The 24,397-nt window shown below is 35.3% G+C and overlaps 1 protein-coding gene across 1 annotated transcript in view; it reads left to right on the plus strand.

Annotated features, from left to right (window-relative positions):
• Positions 1-13,191, plus strand: part of LOC144450853 (spermatogenesis-associated serine-rich protein 2-like) — a 55,035-nt gene extending 41,844 nt beyond the window's left edge. Inside the window, exons 7-12 of the mRNA XM_078141594.1 lie at positions 2,048-2,183; positions 5,263-5,321; positions 7,329-7,438; positions 10,007-10,087; positions 11,315-11,575; positions 12,184-13,191. Coding sequence (XP_077997720.1) covers positions 2,048-2,183; positions 5,263-5,321; positions 7,329-7,438; positions 10,007-10,087; positions 11,315-11,575; positions 12,184-12,984 — 1,448 coding nt within the window. The 3' untranslated portion in view covers positions 12,985-13,191. The remainder of the gene's footprint in view (positions 1-2,047; positions 2,184-5,262; positions 5,322-7,328; positions 7,439-10,006; positions 10,088-11,314; positions 11,576-12,183) is intronic.
• Positions 13,192-24,397: the final 11,206 nt, after the last annotated feature.

Raw genomic sequence — 24,397 nt, forward strand, 5'->3', positions numbered from 1 at the left:
GCCTCAATACACTACCTTCTATCTCAACTGCCTCAATACACTACCTTCTATCTCAACTGCCTCAATACACTACCTTCTATCTCAACTGCCTCAATACACTGCCTTCCATCTCAACTGCCTCAATACACTACCTTCTATCTCAACTACCTCAATACACTACCTTCTATCTCAACTGCCTCAATACACTGCCATCTATCTCAACTGCCTCAATACACTGCCTTAATTCTATCTCAACTGCCTCAATACACTGCCATCTATCTCAACTGCCTCAATACACTACCTTCTATCTCAACTGCCTCAATACACTACCTTCTATCTCAACTGCCTCAATACACTGCCTTCCATCTCAACTGTCTCAATACACTGCCTTCCATCTCAACTGCCTCAATACACTGCCTTCCATCTCAACTGCCTCAATACACTGCCTTCTATCTCAACTGCCTCTGAATACACTGCCATCTATCTCAACTGCCTCAATACACTACCTTATACGTCACCTGTCACCAATCTTGCATTCTGATTGGTCGAGAGCCCTGCAGATACACAGGCGTATTTTTCACCAACAGCCATATTTTTGCTTGCTGTATCACGTGATCACTGCACGTCCCCTTGTAAACAAATCTAGCAGACAACTAGAGATCGAGCTATAACCAGCATTTCCAATGCCAAATTTGTGGTCAATCGAACAAAATATCACCGTTGTATACATTGTAACAAGTCTTTGAACTGTACTTTTCATGTCACAGGGAAATAGCCACACACAACCGTGAAAGTCCAGTGACGGCGAACGCACGGTCGTCACGCGATCGTAAACGTGAATTCCTAGATTTATGAAGGATATCAAAATTACCACCACAGAGGGTGTAATTTTTGCTTAACTAGAACAACAAAGCATATCACGAACATTTTTGTACATTTAATGGAATACAGTACGCAAAACAAAGACGCACTCATTTTTCAGATGATGGTTATAAGTTTGAATATATCGCTGAGTGATATGCAAATAATAAACATTACGTCATACTACTGAGCAAACGCGCACTCTGATTGGATGATAAAGTTAAGGCTGACATGTAAACAACCGCATTGCAGTTATCAGAGAGGTGCATGATACTACGCTCAACAGTATAACGCGGAAGTGATTTTATTTTTAAATGAAACAGCATTTTTAGACATTCAAAAATGAATTCATAGTCGCAGGTGACGTATAAGTATGTTATTTGCCAAATACTGTTCCACATCTTACTGCTCGAGGTAATTTTTCTGGTATAACGACTCGCCTCCGGCTCTCCGTTATACCAGAAAAATTACCTCTCGCAGCAAGATATGGAACGGTATTTGGCAAATAATAATAATAATAATAATAATAATAATAATAATAATAATAAGTTTATTTCACCAAGAATAAATGTACATGTACATGATTGGTGAGGAAATAACATATACTTTTATCTCAACTGCCTCAATACACTGCCTTCTATCTCAACCTCAATACACTACCCTACCTCATCTGCCCCAGTTCAGTCACATAGCTAGAAGTTACGTACTTGAGTGGACCTGTGTCTTCTACAAGGACTTGTTAGCTAGTAACATCAACAACTATGCACTCAACACATGCACTTTGGTATCATTAATGCATGTACCATATTATTTGGAATTTGAAGTGTGTATTTTTTTAAATATAGCCTAATTACTGAAAATCATTAATTATGCAAATTCCCAATTAAACTAAAAATTACAACAAACTTTTTAGGAAATACATGCTTTGTGATGTTTGCTGTATATAGCAATTATATGAAATTTTAAGCTTGCATTCTTAAGGTATTGATGTACACAGACAGACACACACTCACACATATACACATAGACAGAGACAAAAACATAACGTACCTTAAAATTCCTTTATGAAAGGTAAAAATGATATCATCTATTTCTTAAGACTTTCTTCCATTCAAACTGCGTTCAAGTTGTGAGAAAGTATTTAATTTGTCTACCAAATAGAAGTGAATGTAGATTAAATGAAAATGTTGTCACTTCTGTCCAATAGTTGCAATATTAGAAAGACCAGTCAAGGATCTACAGAGAACCACTGTACCACTAACGCGTTATAGGAATCTACTCAATGAGGAGTTTGAAAGATCCTGCAAGAGGATAAAGAAAACATTTGAAGAAATGCACAAACAGTAAGTATGCTTTCAGCAACAAATCGAACATACTTTGTGCTAGATGCAAGTCAGTTTTTGAAAGTTCAAGTAATTACAAAATTTGTTTTACAGAAGATTCTACATTATGAAAATATGTGTTTGTGTCTTCAATTCTGTTGTTCTGCATTATTAGCTCTGTGTCTTCAATTCTGTTGTTCTGCATTATTAGCTCTGTGTCTTCAATTCTGTTGTTCTGCATTATTAGCTGTGTCTTCAATTCTGTTGTTCTGCATTATTAGCTCTGTGTCTTCAATTCTGTTGTTCTGCATTATTAGCTCTGTGTCTTCAATTCTGTTGTTCTGCATTATTAGCTCTGTGTCTTCAATTCTGTTGTTCTGCATTATTAGCTCTGTGTCTTCAATTCTGTTGTTCTGCATTATTAGCTCCGTGTCTTCAATTCTGTTGTTCTGCATTATTAGCTCTGTGTCTTCAATTCTGTTGTTCTGCATTATTAGCTCTGTGTCTTCAATTCTGTTGTTCTGCATTATTAGCTCTGTGTCTTCAATTCTGTTGTTCTGCATTATTAGCTCTGTCTTCAATTCTGTTGTTCTGCATTATTAGCTCTGTCTTCAATTCTGTTGTTCTGCATTATTAGCTCTGTGTCTTCAATTCTGCTGTTCTGCATTATTAGCTCCGTGTCTTCAATTCTGTTGTTCTGCATTATTAGCTCTGTGTCTTCAATTCTGCTGTTCTGCATTATTAGCTCTGTGTCTTCAATTCTGTTGTTCTGCATTATTAGCTCCGTGTCTTCAATTCTGTTGTTCTGCATTATTAGCTCCGTGTCTTCAATTCTGTTGTTCTGCATTATTAGCTCTGTGTCTTCAATTCTGTTGTTCTGCATTATTAGCTCCGTGTCTTCAATTCTGTTGTTCTGCATTATTAGCTCTGTGTCTTCAATTCTGTTGTTCTGCATTATTAGCTCTGTGTCTTCAATTCTGTTGTTCTGCATTATTAGCTCCGTGTCTTCAATTCTGTTGTTCTGCATTATTAGCTCTGTGTCTTCAATTCTGTTGTTCTGCATTATTAGCTCTGTGTCTTCAATTCTGTTGTTCTGCATTATTAGCTCCGTGTCTTCAATTCTGTTGTTCTGCATTATTAGCTCCGTGTCTTCAATTCTGTTGTTCTGCATTATTAGCTCTGTGTCTTCAATTCTGTTGTTCTGCATTATTAGCTCTGTGTCTTCAATTCTGTTGTTCTGCATTATTAGCTCTGTGTCTTCAATTCTGTTGTTCTGCATTATTAGCTCCGTGTCTTCAATTCTGTTGTTCTGCATTATTAGCTCCGTGTCTTCAATTCTGTTGTTCTGCATTATTAGCTCTGTGTCTTCAATTCTGTTGTTCTGCATTATTAGCTCTGTGTCTTCAATTCTGTTGTTCTGCATTATTAGCTCCGTGTCTTCAATTCTGTTGTTCTGCATTATTAGCTCTGTGTCTTCAATTCTGTTGTTCTGCATTATTAGCTCTGTGTCTTCAATTCTGTTGTTCTGCATTATTAGCTCTGTGTCTTCAATTCTGTTGTTCTGCATTATTAGCTCTGTGTCTTCAATTCTGTTGTTCTGCATTATTATAATATTAGCTCCGTGTCTTCAATTCTGTTCTGTATTATTAGCGCCACTGTCAGGAGCCCGAGATACGTCCCAACCAGATGTTGACAGTTTGTCAGACATCTCAAAACTTAAGGGTGTACATGTACTATAGTATATGGTGTGTACTTGTAGTTGTATCAGGTTACCAAACATGTTTATTGACATTGATTTCAACAATGAAATGATAGATTTTGACTGTGAATGGAATGAAATTTTAGGAACTGACTTTTATAACTCCGAGAACAAGGACGACCATTATTATTGATGATATGATCCATATCAAAGATGCATGACCAATCAAGCAGCGAACAAAAAAACTAGCAGGCTACAAGCAAGTGTAATAAAGTTGAAGTATTGTTTATTCTTATCCCTGGCCTACAGTAGTATCCATTTTTCAACTGAACTTTCAGCAAAAAGTAGCAATGTACAATTTGATAATTCACGTTCTGACTTACCTGAGGAATATTACCAATAATTGCACAATGTTTAAATTTCTGTGTCAAAATCCTTTTAAAAATCACTTACTATATATTCATAAAGAAAGGTTGCTAGGAACAAGCAACTATAACAGAGCATAACTCATCTGAAACTGCAGCTGCAATGATTTTGATTCTGGCTGGGGACTCTCTTCCTTTTTGGTCATAGAACTGAGACACTTTATCTAACCTTTGACCTTTTCTGATGAATTCTTTCCGAGTCAATTGCAAAAACATTGTAAAGACCCGAAATATCGTTTTGCAAAATGTTTGAGTCTTTGGTGTGCTTGAAGGATGATCATGACAGTAGGAAGAGGGGATTAAGAGCCCCATTCACACCTAATACTATATGTGTTGCTAGTCTGAGCTAAAAAGCATTCAAATTGAATATCTGTACCTATATTTGGGCCGATTTCAACCAAACTGAGCACAAATATCAGAAACATAAGTTCACTGTGTTTTGTGTCATGATGGTAGTGTTAATGGTCTAGTGTTGGCCATATTTACACCATAGCTTTCTAATGAGACATTGACCTTTGACCTTTACATCTATTCAAAGTCAGATAGCCAAAAATCATTAGAGTGTATATCCACAACTCTGAACAAGGGCACCAGGGAACAATTCTTGTGTATGTCAACAGTGGAATAACATCAATAAAAGACAAAAAACAACATGAAGACAATGCAATTAATTCCCAAAGATATCATAAGTTCTGTCATGGTACTGTGATACATGATAAATATGTGTAGAATGGCAGGGTACACAGGTATAAGGAGACTGCTATATCATGACTTTTAGATCAACCATAGACATTCATACATATCGCTTTGTTTAATGATCCCCTCACTTTAATAACTAATTGGTGGACATATTTGTCTAGTTGAAATGTTGGTGTACGTGTTTGGTGAACGCATGTTTTTCAAAGGTGACCAGTGATGATTAGTTTAATAATTAAGCTACAACTGTTACACCATTGTTTCTATTTTCTTCTTCTAGCCTTGAAGAAAGAGAAAATGAAATGACAAAACAAATGTATGATGTCAAACTTCAAGGAAGTAAGTAATATCCAACATGTGCATAACCTAAAGGACACTAGTAGTAGTACAGAAGTTGTCCTACTTTTAGTGACAACAACCTGTCACACATCCACACACAAGTGGTGACTATTTCACATTGATGTTAAAAAAAGACTAAAAGGGATTTTATCATCGTGATCAAATCCTAATGTTACAATTTTCTTATCTAAAATGATTTATGGTACATTGAAGCAGTGTTGTCTTTATTAGTCCCCGTCGGACGAAGTCCGGGACGAGGACTTATGGATTGGGTTCCGTCCGTCTGTCCATCTGTTCGTCCGTCCGTCCAGAGCCGTTTCTTGGAGATGCCTGGACCGATTTTTTTTAGTCCCCGCTGGACGAAGTCCGGGACGGGGACTTATGAATTGGGTTCCGTCTGTCCGTGCGTGCGTCCGTCCGTCCGCAGCCGTTTCTTGGAGATGCCTGGACTGATTTTTTTCAAACTTGATACAGGGGCAACATACAATGGCATACATATGCACGTCAATTTGTTTGATGATACGATCCAATATGGCCGCCTAGCAGCCATTTTGTTTGCAAATTTTCCCTGTCTAAAGCCATAACTCAGACATGCTTGAACAGATCTCATTCAAAGTTGGTATTAGGACAGTGTTCTATGACATACATGTGTATATTCATTGTTGTCATGGTACGATCCAATATGGCCGCCTAGCAGCCATTTTGTTTGTGAATTTTCCATGTCCAAAGCCATAACTCAGACATGCTTGAACAGATCTCATTCAATGTTGGTATTAGGACAGTGTTCTATGACATACATGTGCATATCCATTTTCATGGTGATACGATCCAATGTGCCTGCCTGGCAGCCATTTTGTTTGCGAATTTTCCATGTCCAAAGCCATAACTCAGACATGCTTGAACAGATCTCATTCAAAGTTGGTATTAGGACAGTGTTCTATGACATACATGTGCATATCCATTTTCTTCGTGATACGATCCCCCATACCCGACCCATCCTTTATTGTTGTAGGCATGTTCCATGTCCAACAAGCAGACACAACATATCTAAGTCTGTTTGATTTAGGTTCACAAGTGTTGTTGCGTGATGGCAGAGTAGTGATAATTCCTTAAAACCCAATCATAGCGGGGACTATGTCATTCTCAATGACTTGTTCAAACTTGGTACAGGGGCAACATACAATGGCATACATATGTACGTCAATTTGTTTCATGATACGATCCAATATGGCCGCCTAGCAGCCATTTTGTTTGCAAATTTTCCCTGTCCAAAGCCATAACTCAGACATGCTTCAACAGATCTCATTAAAAGTTGGTATTAGGACAGTGTTCTATGACATACATGTACATATTCATTGTTGTCGTGATACGATCCAATATGGCCGCCTAGCAACCATTTTGTTTGCGAATTTTCCATGTCCAAAGCCATAACTCAGACATGCTTGAACAGATCTCATTCAGAGTTGGTATTAGGACAGTGTTCTATGACATACATGTGCATATCCATTTTCATCGTGATACGATCCAATATGGCTGCCTGGCAGCCATTTTGTTTGTGAATTTTCCATGTCCAAAGCCAATGCTTGAACAGCCCCCCCCCCCCTCCCCCCCTGTATCCGACCCATCCTTTATTGTTGAATGGTTTATTCCATGACGTCATCTTGAAGAGTAGGCATGTCACATGTCCAACGAGGAGACACAACATGAGTAGGCATGTTCCATGTCCAACGAGCAGACACAACATATCTAAGTCTGTTTGATTTAGGTTCACAAGTGTTGTTGCGTGATCAGAGTAGTGATATCAAGAAAATGACAACATAAACTGCCAGTTCCTTAAAACCCAATCATAGCAGGGACTATGTCATTCTCAATGACTTGTTCTAAGTAGACTGTACACTATACATATTGCACCTCTACCTTAGTATGTCAATGAACTTTGACCCACCGTCCCTTTAGATATGGTTATGTAGTGATTGGAGTATTAAAAATCTTTTTTTTTTTAATCAGATGAGTTATTGGATGATAGACAAAAGAAAGGAGGAGATCTGAAAATGATGTGTGACAGAGCCCATGGTATGAAAGAATCTGAAATAGCTGATCTCAAAGCTGAAATTAAGGTAATATTGTTCATTTGTTTGCACTACATTTATAACAATGTTGATCCAATATTTTATAGCACAACTTAACCTGTGTGTGAAAATGACTGTTGGTTATAAGGACCCCCAATATGTAGCAAAAGTTGTTGGTCCTTAGGGGAAACTGCTGGTCCTCACTAGATACAGTTTATGACCTGTATTGACAACTCCCCCTCCCCCCCCCCCCACCCTATAGAGAGCCAAGGAATTTGAACTTCGCTATGCACATTGCTGTTTGCTGAAATAAAATAAAATAGAGTACAGAGTAGTTGAATATCCAAATTTATTTATTTCATCAAAAATAATAATCTATTTGTGTTTGAATGGCCTGATATCACCTATTATTGTACTTTACTGCTATAACGACAAAAGAAGTTATGTAAATCCAGGAAATTTGAAAGATTATCGGAACAAACCCTATGGAAAATACACTTGTTGAATCTGTATAATGTAGCAGCCTAACTTTGTCATTCATGTGCCAGTTATTTGAAGTATTCATACAAATACAGAGAGATAGCGATGTTATGGATGAATGAGTCATTTAGTAATATTATCTGCAATACAACACAAGGTGGGTTGAAAATGATATAATAATAATAATAATAAAACATTTACATAGTACCATATATCCATGACAGCTCGTAGGTGCTTCACAGAAGAAAAAATGAAATAAAACAAAAAAATACTACATGATAAAAAAATTAAAAATATGTCTGAAAAAGGTAAAAACAAAAGCAGTGCAGAAACATTGTCTCAACATTTAAAAGAATAAATAACAATAACAATGATTTAAAAATGTGGGTTTCCACAAAGATAGACATGTAAAACAAATCTCAAGAAATGTTTGTAAGAGTAATTCAGTTTAGATTACGTAGACCTGAGTGAAAAGGTGAGATTTCAACTTGTGTGTGAAAGTGTCAATTGATGTGTATTGTCTGATGTGACATGGGAGATTGTTCCAAAGCTTCGGTGCAGCAGAGTAGAAAGTGCAATTTCCAAACGACTTTGATGCAACTCTTGGTACTACTAGTTGTTGTTGATTATTAGAATGAAGGCAGCGGGCTGGTTTATACACAGTGAGAAGATCACACAGATATGATGGGGCGGTACCGTTGGGGACGCGATAGGTCAGGAGTAGGATCTTGAATTTGATTCGTTCGGTTATTGGAAGCCAATGGAGTAATATGTCGGTGATGTGGTCATGTTTCTTTGTTCTGGTAATAAGACGAGCTGAGGTGTTCTCGGATGAGTCAGAGTTTGTTTATATTTCATAATTTGTTTTTCATATTTGAGTGTAGTTATGTTTTCCATTGTTTTCCAGCAACAGCCAAATGATAGCATATATCGTTAAGATAGGAACATGGTTGGATAGGCAACTGGATAGTCATTCAACAAATGAACACTTATTGTTAGCATGGACTAGCATATGGATAAACATTTTTAAAAACTGTACAGTTGTGCTACAACACCATTGGCGGTATTTTGTTATTTTTTTCTCAAATACATAAAAAAAAGTTTACACTTTACATGAATATCTAGGTGGGGTCAGGTAAACTCAACCAAACAAACTGACTGACTTGAGCTGTAACATCAAAATCTTTCATGAAATAAAAATCTCAACAGTCCAGAAAAATTATCAACCTGTAGACAACCCATAGAGTTCTGTAGGTCAACCTATAGACAACCCATAGAGTTCTGTAGATCAACCTATAGACAACCCATAGAGTTCTGTAGGTCAACCTATAGACAACCCATAGAGTTCTGTAGGTCAAACTATAGACAACCCATAGAGTTCTGTAGGTCAACATATAGACAACCCATAGAGTTCTGTAGGTCAACCTATAGACAACCCATAGAGTTCTGTAGGTCAACCTATAGACAACCCATAGAGTTCTGTAGGTCAAACTATAGACAACCCATAGAGTTCTGTAGGTCAACCTATAGACAACCCATAGAGTTCTGTAGGTCAACCTATAGACAACCCATAGAGTTCTGTAGGTCAAACTATAGACAACCCATAGAGTTCTGTAGGTCAACCTATAGACAACCCATAGAGTTCTGTAGGCCAAACTATAGACAACCCATAGAGTTCTGTAGGTCAACATATAGACAACCCATAGAGTTCTGTAGGTCAACCTATAGACAACCCATAGAGTTCTGTAGGTCAAACTATAGACAACCCATAGAGTTCTGTAGGTCAACATATAGACAACCCATAGAGTTCTGTAGGTCAACCTATAGACAACCCATAGAGTTCTGTAGGTCAACCTATAGACAACCCATAGAGTTCTGCAGGCCAAACTATAGACAACCCATAGAGTTCTGTAGGTCAACATATAGACAACCCATAGAGTTCTGTAGGTCAACCTATAGAGTTGCTTGAAGAACTAACCCAAGGGAACACGTTCAGTTTACATCTTGTTTGAGAATGATGAGGCACCGTAACTGTATAAATAACAGTTTACTGTAATTGTATAAAAATGCATCAAAAGAAGCTTACTTTGGTGAAAGGAACTTACATTCAAATCTGTTTGATATTTTGATTTGCAGCACTTCGTAGGTGAGAGAAAAGTTGATGAAGAAATTGGCAAAACACTGCGATTTCAATGGGAAGATGAGACTCTTATAAAGGTAATATATTTTGTATGTAATATACCATATAAGAAAAATAACACATTTTGTATGTAATATACCATATTAGAAAAATAACATATTTTGTATGTAATATACCATATTAGAAAAATAACATATTTTGTATGTAATACACCATATTAGAAAAATAACATATTTTGTATGTAATACACCATATTAGAAAAATAACACATTTTGTATGTAATATACCATATTAGAAAAATAACATATTTTGTATGTAATATACCATATTAGAAAAATAACATATTTTGTATGTAATATACCATATCAGAAAAATAACACATTTTGTATGTAATACACCATATTAGAAAAATAACACATTTTGTATGTAATATACCATATTAGAAAAATAACATATTTTGTATGTAATACACCATATTAGAAAAATAACATATTTTGTATGTAATATACCATATTAGAAAAATAACATATTTTGTATGTAATATACCATATTAGAAAAATAACATATTTTGTATGTAATATACCATATTAGAAAAATAACATATTTTGTATGTAATATACCATATTAGAAAAATAACACATTTTGTATGTAATATACCATATTAGAAAAATAACATATTTTGTATGTAATACACCATATTAGAAAAATAACATATTTTGTATGTAATATACCATATTAGAAAAATAACATATTTTGTATGTAATATACCATATTAGAAAAATAACATATTTTGTATGTAATATACCATATTAGAAAAATAACATATTTTGTATGTAATATACCATATTAGAAAAATAACATTTTTTATGTAATATACCATATTAGAAAAATAACACATTTTGTATGTAATACACCATATTAGAAAAATAACATATTTTGTATGTAATACACCATATTAGAAAAATAACATATTTTGTATGTAATACACCATATTAGAAAAATAACATATTTTGTATGTAATACACCATATTAGAAAAATAACATATTTTGTATGTAATACACCATATTAGAAAAATAACACATTTTGTATGTAATATACCATATTAGAAAAATAACACATTTTGTATGTAATACACCATATTAGAAAAATAACATATTTTGTATGTAATACACCATATTAGAAAAATAACATATTTTGTATGTAATACACCATATTAGAAAAATTTGTAATATACCGTATTGGAAAGATAACATCCTTTAGTCGATAAAATACTTGAATATTTTCCATATTTTAATGTCTGTAGACAATCAGAGAGTTTGGTGAAGTGGCTCCAATAAAGAGTCACCACTCCCAACGACGTCCTTCAGCCTCATCAGTGACCAGTAGTTTAATAAGTCATGATGATTTGACACCTCTACCAACTCCCACCAGCCCTACTGCTTCATTTATACCACCTGACAAGAAAACTGACAGTGAACCAGAATCTGATAAATCACCAGACATCACGGCAACAGCCGTAGCACAGCTAGCTGCCAAGTTACAAAAATCTCTGAATTTCCAACAGGTAGGAAATAATTGACATTTAGCCTCCCTTTGGGCGGTGCCCAAGGAGGGCTATTACACTCCTCCATCCATGCATCTGTACATGTGTGTGTCTGTACACCTCCATATTCTACAATTCATTATTCTTTCAAACCCCATTCTGTTTTGTGACATTGTGCAATTTGACCGAATGGTGTTACCATGCTACTCAAAAGCTGTATACAGAGACTGCATTCAAGTGTCTACCACCATATTATCAGATGTAAGCATTCTTTTAACACCTTGATATTTGACATTGACCTTGACCTTCACTGTCATTTATAAATAGAAATATTTGAAACTTTAAGGGACGATTCTTCCTTTTACAATGAAATGAATAATTATCAATAAAAAACATTTAATATTCAACTGTGGGTATTTAAAATTTTCTTAATATCATACCAAAATGTCCTGGTCAAGTCACATCTAAAATCACCCCACCCCCTCCCCCAAACACACACACACACACACACACACACACACACACACACACACACACACACACACACACAATTTTGTTGTTGTAAGACTTTATGATATTCTGGTATTGTGTTGTTCTGCAAGTCACCAATCTCATATTTATATCAACAGGGTCTTCCATCAAGAGATAGACCTCAAAGCAAAAGACAACAAAGACCTAACCAAAAATCTGAGGGTGGAGATAGTAATGGTAGAAGGGGTCGCAATAGCCGCAGACGTGAAAGATACAGGCAAAAAATGCACAACAACCAACAACAAAATGGAAATGATGAAACAAATGAAAGTGTAAAACAAGATGCAAATGGTGGCAGTCGCCCAAATATTAGTCCATGCCCTCAGGAGTCTGCTGACAGAGCTAGTGGTACATCGGGATCACCACAACACTCAGGACAACAAAGCAATCAACGTAGGCAATATTCACCAAACAAAGGTCAGAGGATACAACGACAAGGTCAGTGGTCTGACAGAGGTCACCCAAGAACTTATTACAAGAGACAAAGACAAAATAGAGAGAATAGTGATGATGATGGTGAAAAAAGAAGACAAAAATCACATCAAGAAAGTGGTCCACGAAATGCAGAACAAGGCAAAGGAGATGAGATAAATGAACACATCAATATAAAAGCAACTGATGGAGTCACTAAGATGTTGCAAAATGAGAAACAAATGGACTTGAATAACAAAGATTTGGAAAAAAATGTCCCCCCAAAGGATGTACCTACCCAACAAATGAATGGAGGTATAGAAGTAAATGGGCATATACCTGACAAAGATGAAAACAAGAATGATAAAATCACTGACGAACGTACCAATGCCTTACCACAACGCAAACCACAGCAGCGAGCTCATCGTAAAAAACAAACACATGATGCTGTCAACAGTGTTGACAAAACCAAAACTGCCCATATATAATAGAGAACATTATTGATATATAAATGTACTTTATGGAAACATATATCATTTCTGATTAAAATAGAAAGTTCCAATCTATAGACAGCACTTGAATACTTAAATATTACAAAGAGATATTTTCAGTGGCCTGTATCTATTTTAAGGTATCACAAAATATTACAAACTCTGAGATACTTGTGGACTTAAACCTTTGAAATATTTTGAAATTGAGGCTTCATATATAATTAACATTATTCAGTAGAATGTAGAATAACTTACACAGCTGTCTTTTACATTTACCAAGACAGACTTTTTGAATGGATATAAATTCTTCTATTTTTCTGACATTAAGGAAAACAATTTAAGAGTATTCCTATGCAAGGGAATTGCAATATATGTAGTATATCAACTTTGACAGATTGGTTTTGTATTATCACATATGCAAGAAGATTAAATGAGCCTAAATATGGTGAATACCTAATACAGCTTTAACTGAAACATTTTTAGTAGAAATGACTTTGGTTCAGTAGTTCTATAGGCATGGTAAAGCATCTGTCTGTCTGTCTGTCTGTCTGTCTGTCTGTCTGTCTGTCTGTCTGTCTGTCTGTCTGTCTGTCTGTCTGTGTGTAAACAGCTTAAAATCAAGAACAGCTCTAACAATTGTCATGATAATTGGTGGGAACATTTCTTTTGATGTCAAGTGCAGAAATTCAAAGCAAAATGATTGCATCCAAGTGATATGCAAATTAGGTCTACAAATCTCAATTTTGGTCAATCTCGAAAACTACAAAGTGAATGGGGTGAAATTTGGTGGGGATGTTTCTGGAAGTGTTATTCTGTAGACACTGTTCAAAACATATTGACACAACTGGCCCTAGCAACCATGACCATGCCCTTAGCAACAGTCATGATATTGCAAAGCTAACACCAGGGATGGGTAGGCAAGTGAATGAAAGATTTTGATAATGTCTGCAAATACACCTGGTAACAAGACCATGCCCACATCAACAGCCAAATGATGTATATTGCAAAGATAACACCAGGGATGGGTAGGCAAGTCAATAATTATCCAAAAAGTGAATTCATATATGCCTAGCAAAAAGACCACGCCCATAACAACTGTTACAGTGAAATGGTAATGTATAATGCAAAAAATAAGAACCTAGATTGTTTTGGCAAGTGTTAAACTTTCAAAAACTTGACATGATTGACCTAGCAGCAAGTATACTACCTATATGAACAGTAAAATTATGGTGACTGTATGTTAACATTTTTAGCATAAACTATACAGTTGTGCTACAATGCCATTGTCACTATTTTATAAAAATATTTTGTAGATAAAATAACTTACTCATAATATTGTAAACTCTGAATAGTATTGTATCGCCTGTGAGTGAACATATTTTTGGAGCTGTATACATGATATAGAAGAATAAATCAAATCAAATTGATTTTGGGTCTGTACCCAACTATCGGTGCCCTCAACGACTACATAATTTCAATATGTTACTGCACTAATTACAGATAAGATGAACCACTGACTAACATGTGCAATGTCGAAGTATGGTAATTTCTAGCCCCCAAAGGGCACTGCCCGAAGGGAGCTACATGTATTACATTGGGTTCTATCCTTGCACCTGTCCATCCATCCATCCATCCATCCATCCTTCTGTCTGTCTGTTTGTCTTTCTGTCTGTCTGTCTTTCTGTCTGTCTGTCTGTCTGTCTGTCTGTCTGTTCTCTGGCATGCACCAACTGATTTCAACCACACCTGGTACAATGACAACATACTGTGTGAGCCACATGTATGTCACTTTGTATTATAACCAAATCCAATATGGTTGAATGGAGGCCATATATTTTGTTGTATACACATTCACCCTCATATCTGGCATACACCCACTGATTTCAACAAACAGTACTTTGGTGTCTAGTCAGAAAATTGTTCAAAGCAAAGTGAACGCATCACTGGTGTGTGATTTGGGTCAAAAAATGTCAATTTTGGTCAAAAAACTCAAAAACTACTGGGCAGATTGGTGGGAACGTTCTTATGGGTATATAGGTTAAGATTTGTTCATGACATGATTCCATAAATACTATGCAAATTAGAGCTAAAATGTGTGTCGTTTTGGTCAAAAATCTTAAATTCCAAAACTAAAGAGCAGATTGGGCTAAAAGTTAATGCGGATGCATTTGGAGATGTGTAGATATAGAACTATTAAGTATGTAATGATCTTATCAGCAATATGCAAATTAGGTGTAAACTATGGATCTTATCAGCAATATGCAAATTAGGTGTAAAAATATGGATTTTGGTCTAAACCTTGTATCTAAAAAAAGTACTTGGTCGATGGGGCTGAATTTTGATGAGATGTTTCTAGAAAGGTTATTCTACATATGTTGTTTAAATATTTTTTGACACAATTGACCTAGCAACCATGACCACGCCAATAGCAACAACCAAATACCAATATATTTTGTAGGCAAGTGAGTAAACATTCAAAAAAATCATGCAAATATCCCTAGCAACAGACCACTCCCATAGCAACAGCAGCAAATAATGATGTACATCGCAAAGGTAACATCAGGGATTCATAGACAGTGAACGAATATTCAAAAAATGTATGCAGATATGTGTAACAACATGACCATGCCCATATCAATAGCCAAATGATCGTGTATAATGCAAAGATAACAACAAGGTTGGATAGGTAATCGTTCAGCAAATGAACACCTATACTTAGCATGGATTAGCATGTGGATAAACATTTTTAAAAACTGTACAGTTGTGCTACAATGCCATTGGCGCTATTTTTAGTCATAGTTTGGTTATTTGATGAAAAAATGTGTGAGTTGTAGCTAATGCAGGTTTACATGTAGAGATTATAATATTCTGCAAGTAAATGAATAATAAATTAAATTGAATTGAAATTCATTTGAAGTCATTTCCACACAAGAGATAAACATACAAATAGCAAGTTGTCAGTGAGACAATTTATAAGTATGTGTATTGAGTCTCATACTGTGTGTGTGTGTGTGTGTGTGTGTGTGTGTGTGTGTGTGTGTGTGTGTGTGTGTGCTCGTGCACGTGCATGTGCATGTGTGTGAATCCCTGATGTTTTACTTCATAAGATCCTGGGATAGCACTATCATATAATTATTGACTACCAGGGTAAATATATTCCAAAAGGAGTTTAATAACATCTTGACAGTGAAGGGTGGGGGGAAAGCTTGAGAAGGGAATATATACACCTCTCATGGGGAATCCTAGGGGTCTCCCCCTAGAAGCCCTGAAGGATTTTTACTATATTTACAACACCAACATCTAAAAAGTACATTTTCAGACAATAATTTCCAAGCTTTACAAGACAGCACCAACATGTAAAAAGCAACTACAGAGGTTTGAACTAAAAATATAGTTTGATAGCATCTTCACAGTAAGAGGTAGGGGAACAGCTTGAGACTGGGATGTGTCCACCTCATGTGGAGGGGGGGGTCGTATGGGGTCTCCCCTATAAGCCCTGGAGGTTTTTAGTCCCCGCGGACGAAGTCCGAAACGGGGACTTATGGATTGGATTCCGTCTGTCCGTCCGTCCGTCCGTCCGTCCGCAGCCGTTTCTTGGAGATGCCTGGACCGATTTTTTTAAAATTTGGTACAGGGGCAACATACTATGGCATACATATGCACGTCAATTTGTTTTATGATACGATCCAACATGGCCGCCTAGCAACCATTTTGTTTGCGAATTTTCCCTGTCTAAAGCCATAACTCAGACATGCTTTAACAGATCTCATTCAAAGTTTGCATTAGGACAGTGTTCTATGACATACATGTGCATATTCATTGTTGTCATGATACGATCCAATATGGCTGCCTAGCAGCCATTTTGTTTGTGAATTTTCATGTCCAAAGCCATAACTCAGATATGCTTGCACAGATCTCATTCAAAGTTGGTATTAGGACAGTGTTCTATGACATACATGTGCATATCCATTTTCATTGTGATACGATCCAATATGGCTGCCTGGTAGCCATTTTGTTTGCGAATTTTCATGTCCCAAGCCATAACTCAGACATGCTTGAACAGATCTCATTCAAAGTTGGTATTAGGACAGTTTTCTATGACATACATGTGCATATCCATTTTCGTCGTGATATGATCCAATATGGCTGCCTGGCAGCCATTTTGTTTGTGAATTTTCCATGTCCAAAGCCATAACTCAGACATGCTTAAACAGATCTCATTCAAAGTTGGTATTAGGACAGTGTTCTATGACATACATCTGCATATCCATTTTCGTCGTGATACGATCCAATATGGCTGCCTGGCAGCCATTTTGTTTGTGAATTTTCCATGTCCAAAGCCATTACTAAGACATGCTTGAACAGATCTCATTCAAAGTTGGTATTAGGACAGCGTTCTATGACATACATGTGCATATCCATTTTCATCGTGATACGATCCAATATGGCTGCCTGGCAGCCATTTTGTTTGTGAATTTTCCATGTCCAAAGCCATAACTCAGACTCCATTTTCATCGTGATATGATCCCCCATACCCACCCAATCCTTTATTGTTGGAGGCATATTCCATGTCCAACAAGCACACACAACATATCTAAGTCTGTTTGTTTTAGGTTCACAAATGTTGTTGCGTGATCAGAGTAGTGATAATTCCTTGTAAGTTGTAACCCAATTATAGCGGGGACTATGTCATTTTTTTCAATGACTTGTTTACTCTTAAAGCCAATTTTAGGCTATTCAGACCCTTTCAAGCAATAACTCAATCCATGCTTTACTAGACAGCACCATCAAGTATCAGAAACTATTCTTTATAACTTACATAGGGTTGAAATATGTTCATAAAAAGTTAAATGTCATCATTATATGTAGTAAATGTCAGGACATCTACTGGTTACTAAGTATCATTGGTAGGGGAGATTTGGAGTTTTAAGGCAATTTTAGACTATCTTGGCAACATTTCACATCTTTCAAAGACACTATCATCTCAAATTAGCATAGGGTGAAAATATTTAAGGAAAGTTAATACCATTATGACAGTAAAAAGGTTGTTGGTGCATCTGATTATTGGTTGAATGCATGAGTGACCTCTGGGGGTGAGGTAGTCCTTGGGGTTTTCCCCTGGTAGATCTAGAGTTTTTTTGCTTCTATTAAGGCAACTTTAGGTTATTCATAGCCTTTGAGCTAATATTGCCAAGCTTCGAAAAGCTAACGTAAATGTAAGTTTTAAATGAGTTTCCCATGTCACATAAAAATGGGCCTGTAACATTGGTATAGGGGCATTAACATTGCATGTATAGTAAAGTCACTGGTATGTTAGAGAACTTTAGGTGGTCATACCTAGTGTATAATAGAAACTGGAATCTGATGAGATGTGGTGATTTGTAGTGTCAATAACATGTATTGTCCAAATAGAAAGTGTATTAATCCCTTCTGACAAGTTCATACTGAAGAGTAGAACAATTTAGATTAATTCTTTTATAAAGTAACTATGAAGATTACCATTACGAAACCTTCAAGTTCACCTTTGGCCCAAAGTGCAATATAAGTGAAGCACTGATTGTGAAACAGCCAAGCATTTACATGACATGTTTTGTAACTAGTGTGGTACCTAGATAATACATGTATATGTATTGAGTAGAGGTATGTTTGAACTGTTACATGAAGTAATATGAAAGATTTGATGTAAGAAACAGGTACAAGAACAAATATTTACATGTACCACATTTCAGACAAGGCTATATACCATTATAGAAAGGGATTTTGTTTGATTCCATCACAATCCAAAACACAATGACCCCTCCCCCCCATCCACAATTTTCAAAACAGGGTGACCCCCCCCCCCCAACACACACACACACCAATCCACCGCTCCCACCTCCCTCCAGCCCGAAGAAACTGACCAGTCCCTAATATATATCGTTTTTTTTTTACTATTTGTATAAGGAAATAGTCAATATATTCCAACAATTCTTCCAGACTGATGGACATGAGCAACCACTGATTATTGGTCTGTTTTTTTTAGCAAGGTGTAGGTGATTTGTGTACTTTTAAATTTGGTAGTAACTACAATTTGGGTAGTCTGACCTTAGCTAAATTTGGTAGTAACAACAATTTGGGTATTCTGACCTTAGCTAAATTTGGTAGTAACTACAATTTAAGTATTCTGACCTTAGCTAAATTTGGTAGTAACTACAATTTGGGTATTCTGACCTTAGCTAAATTTGGTAGTAACTACAATTTAAGTATTCTGACCTTCGCTAAATTTGGTAGTAACTACAATTTGGATATTCTGACCTTAGCTAAATTTGGTAGTAACTACAATTTGGGTATTCTGACCTTAGCTAAATTTGGTAGTAACTACAATTTAAGTATTCTGACCTTAGCTAAATTTGGTAGTAACTACAATTTGGGTATTCTGACCTTAGCTAAATTTGGTAGTAACTACAATTTGGGTATTCTGACCTTAGCTAAATTTGGTAGTAACTACAATTTGGGTATTCTGACCTTAGCTAAATTTGGTAGTAACTACAATTTGGGTATTCTGACCTTAGCTAAATTTGGTAGTAACTACAATTTAAGTATTCTGACCTTCGCTAAATTTGGTAGTAACTACAATTTGGGTATTCTGACCTTAGCTAAATTTGGTAGTAACAACAATTTGGGTATTCTGACCTTAGCTAAATTTGGTAGTAACTACAATTTAAGTATTCTGACCTTAGCTAAATTTGGTAGTAACTACAATTTGGGTATTCTGACCTTAGCTAAATTTGGTAGTAACTACAATTTAAGTATTCTGACCTTCGCTAAATTTGGTAGTAACTACAATTTGGATATTCTGACCTTAGCTAAATTTGGTAGTAACTACAATTTGGGTATTCTGACCTTAGCTAAATTTGGTAGTAACTACAATTTAAGTATTCTGACCTTAGCTAAATTTGGTAGTAACTACAATTTGGGTATTCTGACCTTAGCTAAATTTGGTAGTAACTACAATTTGGGTATTCTGACCTTAGCTAAATTTGGTAGTAACTACAATTTGGGTATTCTGACCTTAGCTAAATTTGGTAGTAACTACAATTTGGGTATTCTGACCTTAGCTAAATTTGGTAGTAACTACAATTTAAGTATTCTGACCTTAGCTAAATTTGGTAGTAACTACAATTTGGGTATTCTGACCTTAGCTAAATTTGGTAGTAACTACAATTTGGGTATTCTGACCTTAGCTAAATTTGGTAGTAACTACAATTTGGGTATTCTGACCTTAGCTAAATTTGGTAGTAACTACAATTTAAGTATTCTGACCTTAGATAAATTTGGTAGTAACTACAATTTAAGTATTCTGACCTTAGCTAAATTTGGTAGTAACTACAATTTGGGTATTCTGACCTTAGCTAAATTTGGTAGTAACTACAATTTAAGTATTCTGACCTTAGCTATATTTGGTAGTAACTACAATTTGGGTATTCTGACCTTAGCTAAATTTGGTAGTAACTACAATTTAAGTATTCTGACCTTAGCTAAATTTGGTAGTAACTACAATTTGGGTATTCTGACCTTAGCTAAATTTGGTAGTAACTACAATTTAAGTATTCTGACCTTAGCTAAATTTGGTAGTAACTACAATTTGGGTATTCTGACCTTAGCTAAATTTGGTAGTAACTACAATTTAAGTATTCTGACCTTAGCTAAATTTGGTAGTAACTACAATTTGGGTATTCTGACCTTAGCTAAATTTGGTAGTAACTACAATTTAAGTATTCTGACCTTAGCTAAATTTGGTAGTAACTACAATTTGGGTATTCTGACCTTAGCTAAATTTGGTAGTAACTACAATTTGGGTATTCTGACCTTAGCTAAATTTGGTAGTAACTACAATTTAAGTATTCTGACCTTAGCTAAATTTGGTAGTAACTACAATTTAAGTATTCTGACCTTAGCTAAATTTGGTAGTAACTACAATTTGGGTATTCTGACCTTAGCTAAATTTGGTAGTAACTACAATTTAAGTATTCTGACCTTAGCTAAATTTGGTAGTAACTACAATTTGGGTATTCTGACCTTAGCTAAATTTGGTAGTAACTACAATTTAAGTATTCTGACCTTAGCTAAATTTGGTAGTAACTACAATTTGGGTATTCTGACCTTAGCTAAATTTGGTAGTAACTACAATTTAAGTATTCTGACCTTAGCTAAATTTGGTAGTAACTACAATTTGGGTATTCTGACCTTAGCTAAATTTGGTAGTAACTACAATTTAAGTATTCTGACCTTAGTTAAATTTGGTAGTAACTACAATTTGGGTATTCTGACCTTAGCTAAATTTGGTAGTAACTACAATTTAAGTATTCTGACCTTAGCTAAATTTTGGTAGTAACTACAATTTGGGTATTCTGACCTTAGCTAAATTTGGTAGTAACTACAATTTGGGTATTCTGAACTTAGCTAAATTTGGTAGTAACTACAATTTGGGTAGTCTGACCTTAGCTAAATTTGGTAGTAACTACAATTTAAGTATTCTGACCTTAGCTAAATTTGGTAGTAACTACAATTTGGGTAGTCTGACCTTAGCTAAATTTGGTAGTAACTACAATTTAAGTATTCTGACCTTAGCTAAATTTGGTAGTAACTACAATTTGGGTATTCTGACCTTAGCTAAATTTGGTAGTAACTACAATTTAAGTATTCTGACCTTAGCTAAATTTGGTAGTAACTACAATTTGGGTATTCTGACCTTAGCTAAATTTGGTAGTAACTACAATTTGGGTATTCTGAACTTATCTAAATTTGGTAGTAACTACAATTTGGGTATTCTGACCTTAGCTAAATTTGGTAGTAACTACAATTTGGGTATTCTGACCTTAGCTAAATTTGGTAGTAACTACAATTTGGGTATTCTGACCTTAGCTAAATTTGGTAGTAACTACAATTTGGGTAGTCTGACCTTAGCTAAATTTGGTAGTAACTACAATTTGGGTATTCTGACCTTAGCTAAATTTGGTAGTAACTACAATTTAAGTATTCTGACCTTAGCTAAATTTGGTAGTAACTACAATTTGGGTATTCTGACCTTAGCTAAATTTGGTAGTAACTACAATTTAAGTATTCTGACCTTAGCTAAATTTGGTAGTAACTACAATTTGGGTATTCTGACCTTAGCTAAATTTGGTAGTAACTACAATTTAAGTATTCTGACCTTAGCTAAATTTGGTAGTAACTACAATTTGGGTATTCTGACCTTAGCTAAATTTGGTAGTAACTACAATTTGGGTATTCTGACCTTAGCTAAATTTGGTAGTAACTACAATTTAAGTATTCTGACCTTAGCTAAATTTGGTAGTAACTACAATTTGGGTATTCTGACCTTAGCTAAATTTGGTAGTAACTACAATTTAAGTATTCTGACCTTAGCTAAATTTGGTAGTAACTACAATTTGGGTATTCTGACCTTAGCTAAATTTGGTAGTAACTACAATTTAAGTATTCTGACCTTAGATAAATTTGGTAGTAACTACAATTTAAGTATTCTGACCTTAGCTAAATTTGGTAGTAACTACAATTTGGGTATTCTGACCTTAGCTAAATTTGGTAGTAACTACAATTTAAGTATTCTGACCTTAGCTAAATTTGGTAGTAACTACAATTTGGGTATTCTGACCTTAGCTAAATTTGGTAGTAACTACAATTTAAGTATTCTGACCTTAGCTAAATTTGGTAGTAACTACAATTTGGGTATTCTGACCTTAGCTAAATTTGGTAGTAACTACAATTTAAGTATTCTGACCTTAGCTAAATTTGGTAGTAACTACAATTTGGGTATTCTGACCTTAGCTAAATTTGGTAGTAACTACAATTTAAGTATTCTGACCTTAGCTAAATTTGGTAGTAACTACAATTTGGGTATTCTGACCTTAGCTAAATTTGGTAGTAACTACAATTTGGGTATTCTGAACTTATCTAAATTTGGTAGTAACTACAATTTGGGTATTCTGACCTTAGCTAAATTTGGTAGTAACTACAATTTGGGTATTCTGACCATAGCTAAATTTGGTAGTAACTACAATTTGGGTATTCTGACCTTACCTAAATTTGGTAGTAACTACAATTTGGGTAGTCTGACCTTAGCTAAATTTGGTAGTAACTACAATTTAAGTATTCTGACTTTAGCTAAATTTGGTAGTAACTACAATTTGGGTATTCTGACCTTAGCTAAATTTGGTAGTAACTACAATTTAAGTATTCTGACCTTAGCTAAATTTGGTAGTAACTACAATTTGGGTTGTCTGACCTTAGCTAAATTTGGTAGTAACTACAATTTAAGTATTCTGACCTTAGCTAAATTTGGTAGTAACTACAATTTGGGTATTCTGACCTTAGCTAAATTTGGTAGTAACTACAATTTAAGTATTCTGACCTTAGCTAAATTTGGTAGTAACTACAATTTAAGTATTCTGACCTTAGCTAAATTTGGTAGTAACTACAATTTAAGTATTCTGACCTTAGCTAAATTTGGTAGTAACTACAATTTAGGTATTCTGACCTTAGCTAAATTTGGTAGTAACTACAATTTGGGTATTCTGACCTTAGCTAAATTTGGTAGTAATTACAATTTGGGTATTCTGCTTAGCTAAATTGTGTTTTAATGTACTCAGAGGTGTGATAGTCAATATTCTCATCATGACATACATTTGTTTACCTTGTTCACTATGTCAGCTTTATCGTCTTTGCTTAGTTGTAGTATTTTGGATTATCAACATTTTTCACTTTGTTTCTTTTTGATTTTGCATATTACACATGTTCAGTTTTGAACTTTGAAAATCAACCAAGAAATTCAGGAATGAAAACGTCAGAAATTCAAAGCCACTGTACGCGTACTAGCTTATTCAGAACGAGTTGAGTAGCGTAGAGTAGCGTAGCGTAGTGTAGTGTAGTGTAGTGTAGTGTAGTGTAGTGTAGTGTAGTGTAGTGTAGTGGTGAGATGTACACTCAAAGTAATTATTAATTTGATACTTGAATTCTCCTTGCTGTCGCTGGCGGCGTCATAACAGACACACTTGTGACTCGAGATAAGTTTTTCAGAATGAAAGGGATAAAAATAAGACGGTTTCTAGGACGACGTAATTTCACGAACGGCTCTGCAACATTCATACCTAATAACGTCATTATTTTGTATAATGATCAAACTTGAATAGATTACACCATATTAGCTCACAAGAGGCTCTGGTTTCAACACAAGACATTGGTCCCAGGCTGAACGTACACGACATTGTAAAAAAAAAAACCTTGGTTAACGTAGATATAACAACAATTAAGTAAACAATGTGTCTAGAAACAGAGTTCTTTCCAAATTTAGTCAACCCGTACTAAAAACGACGTCGGACAAACCAAACTCTGTACAACTGTTACGTGGATA

The sequence above is a fragment of the Glandiceps talaboti genome, chromosome 20, assembly GCF_964340395.1.
Source record: "Glandiceps talaboti chromosome 20, keGlaTala1.1, whole genome shotgun sequence".
NCBI lineage: Eukaryota > Metazoa > Hemichordata > Enteropneusta > Spengelidae > Glandiceps > Glandiceps talaboti.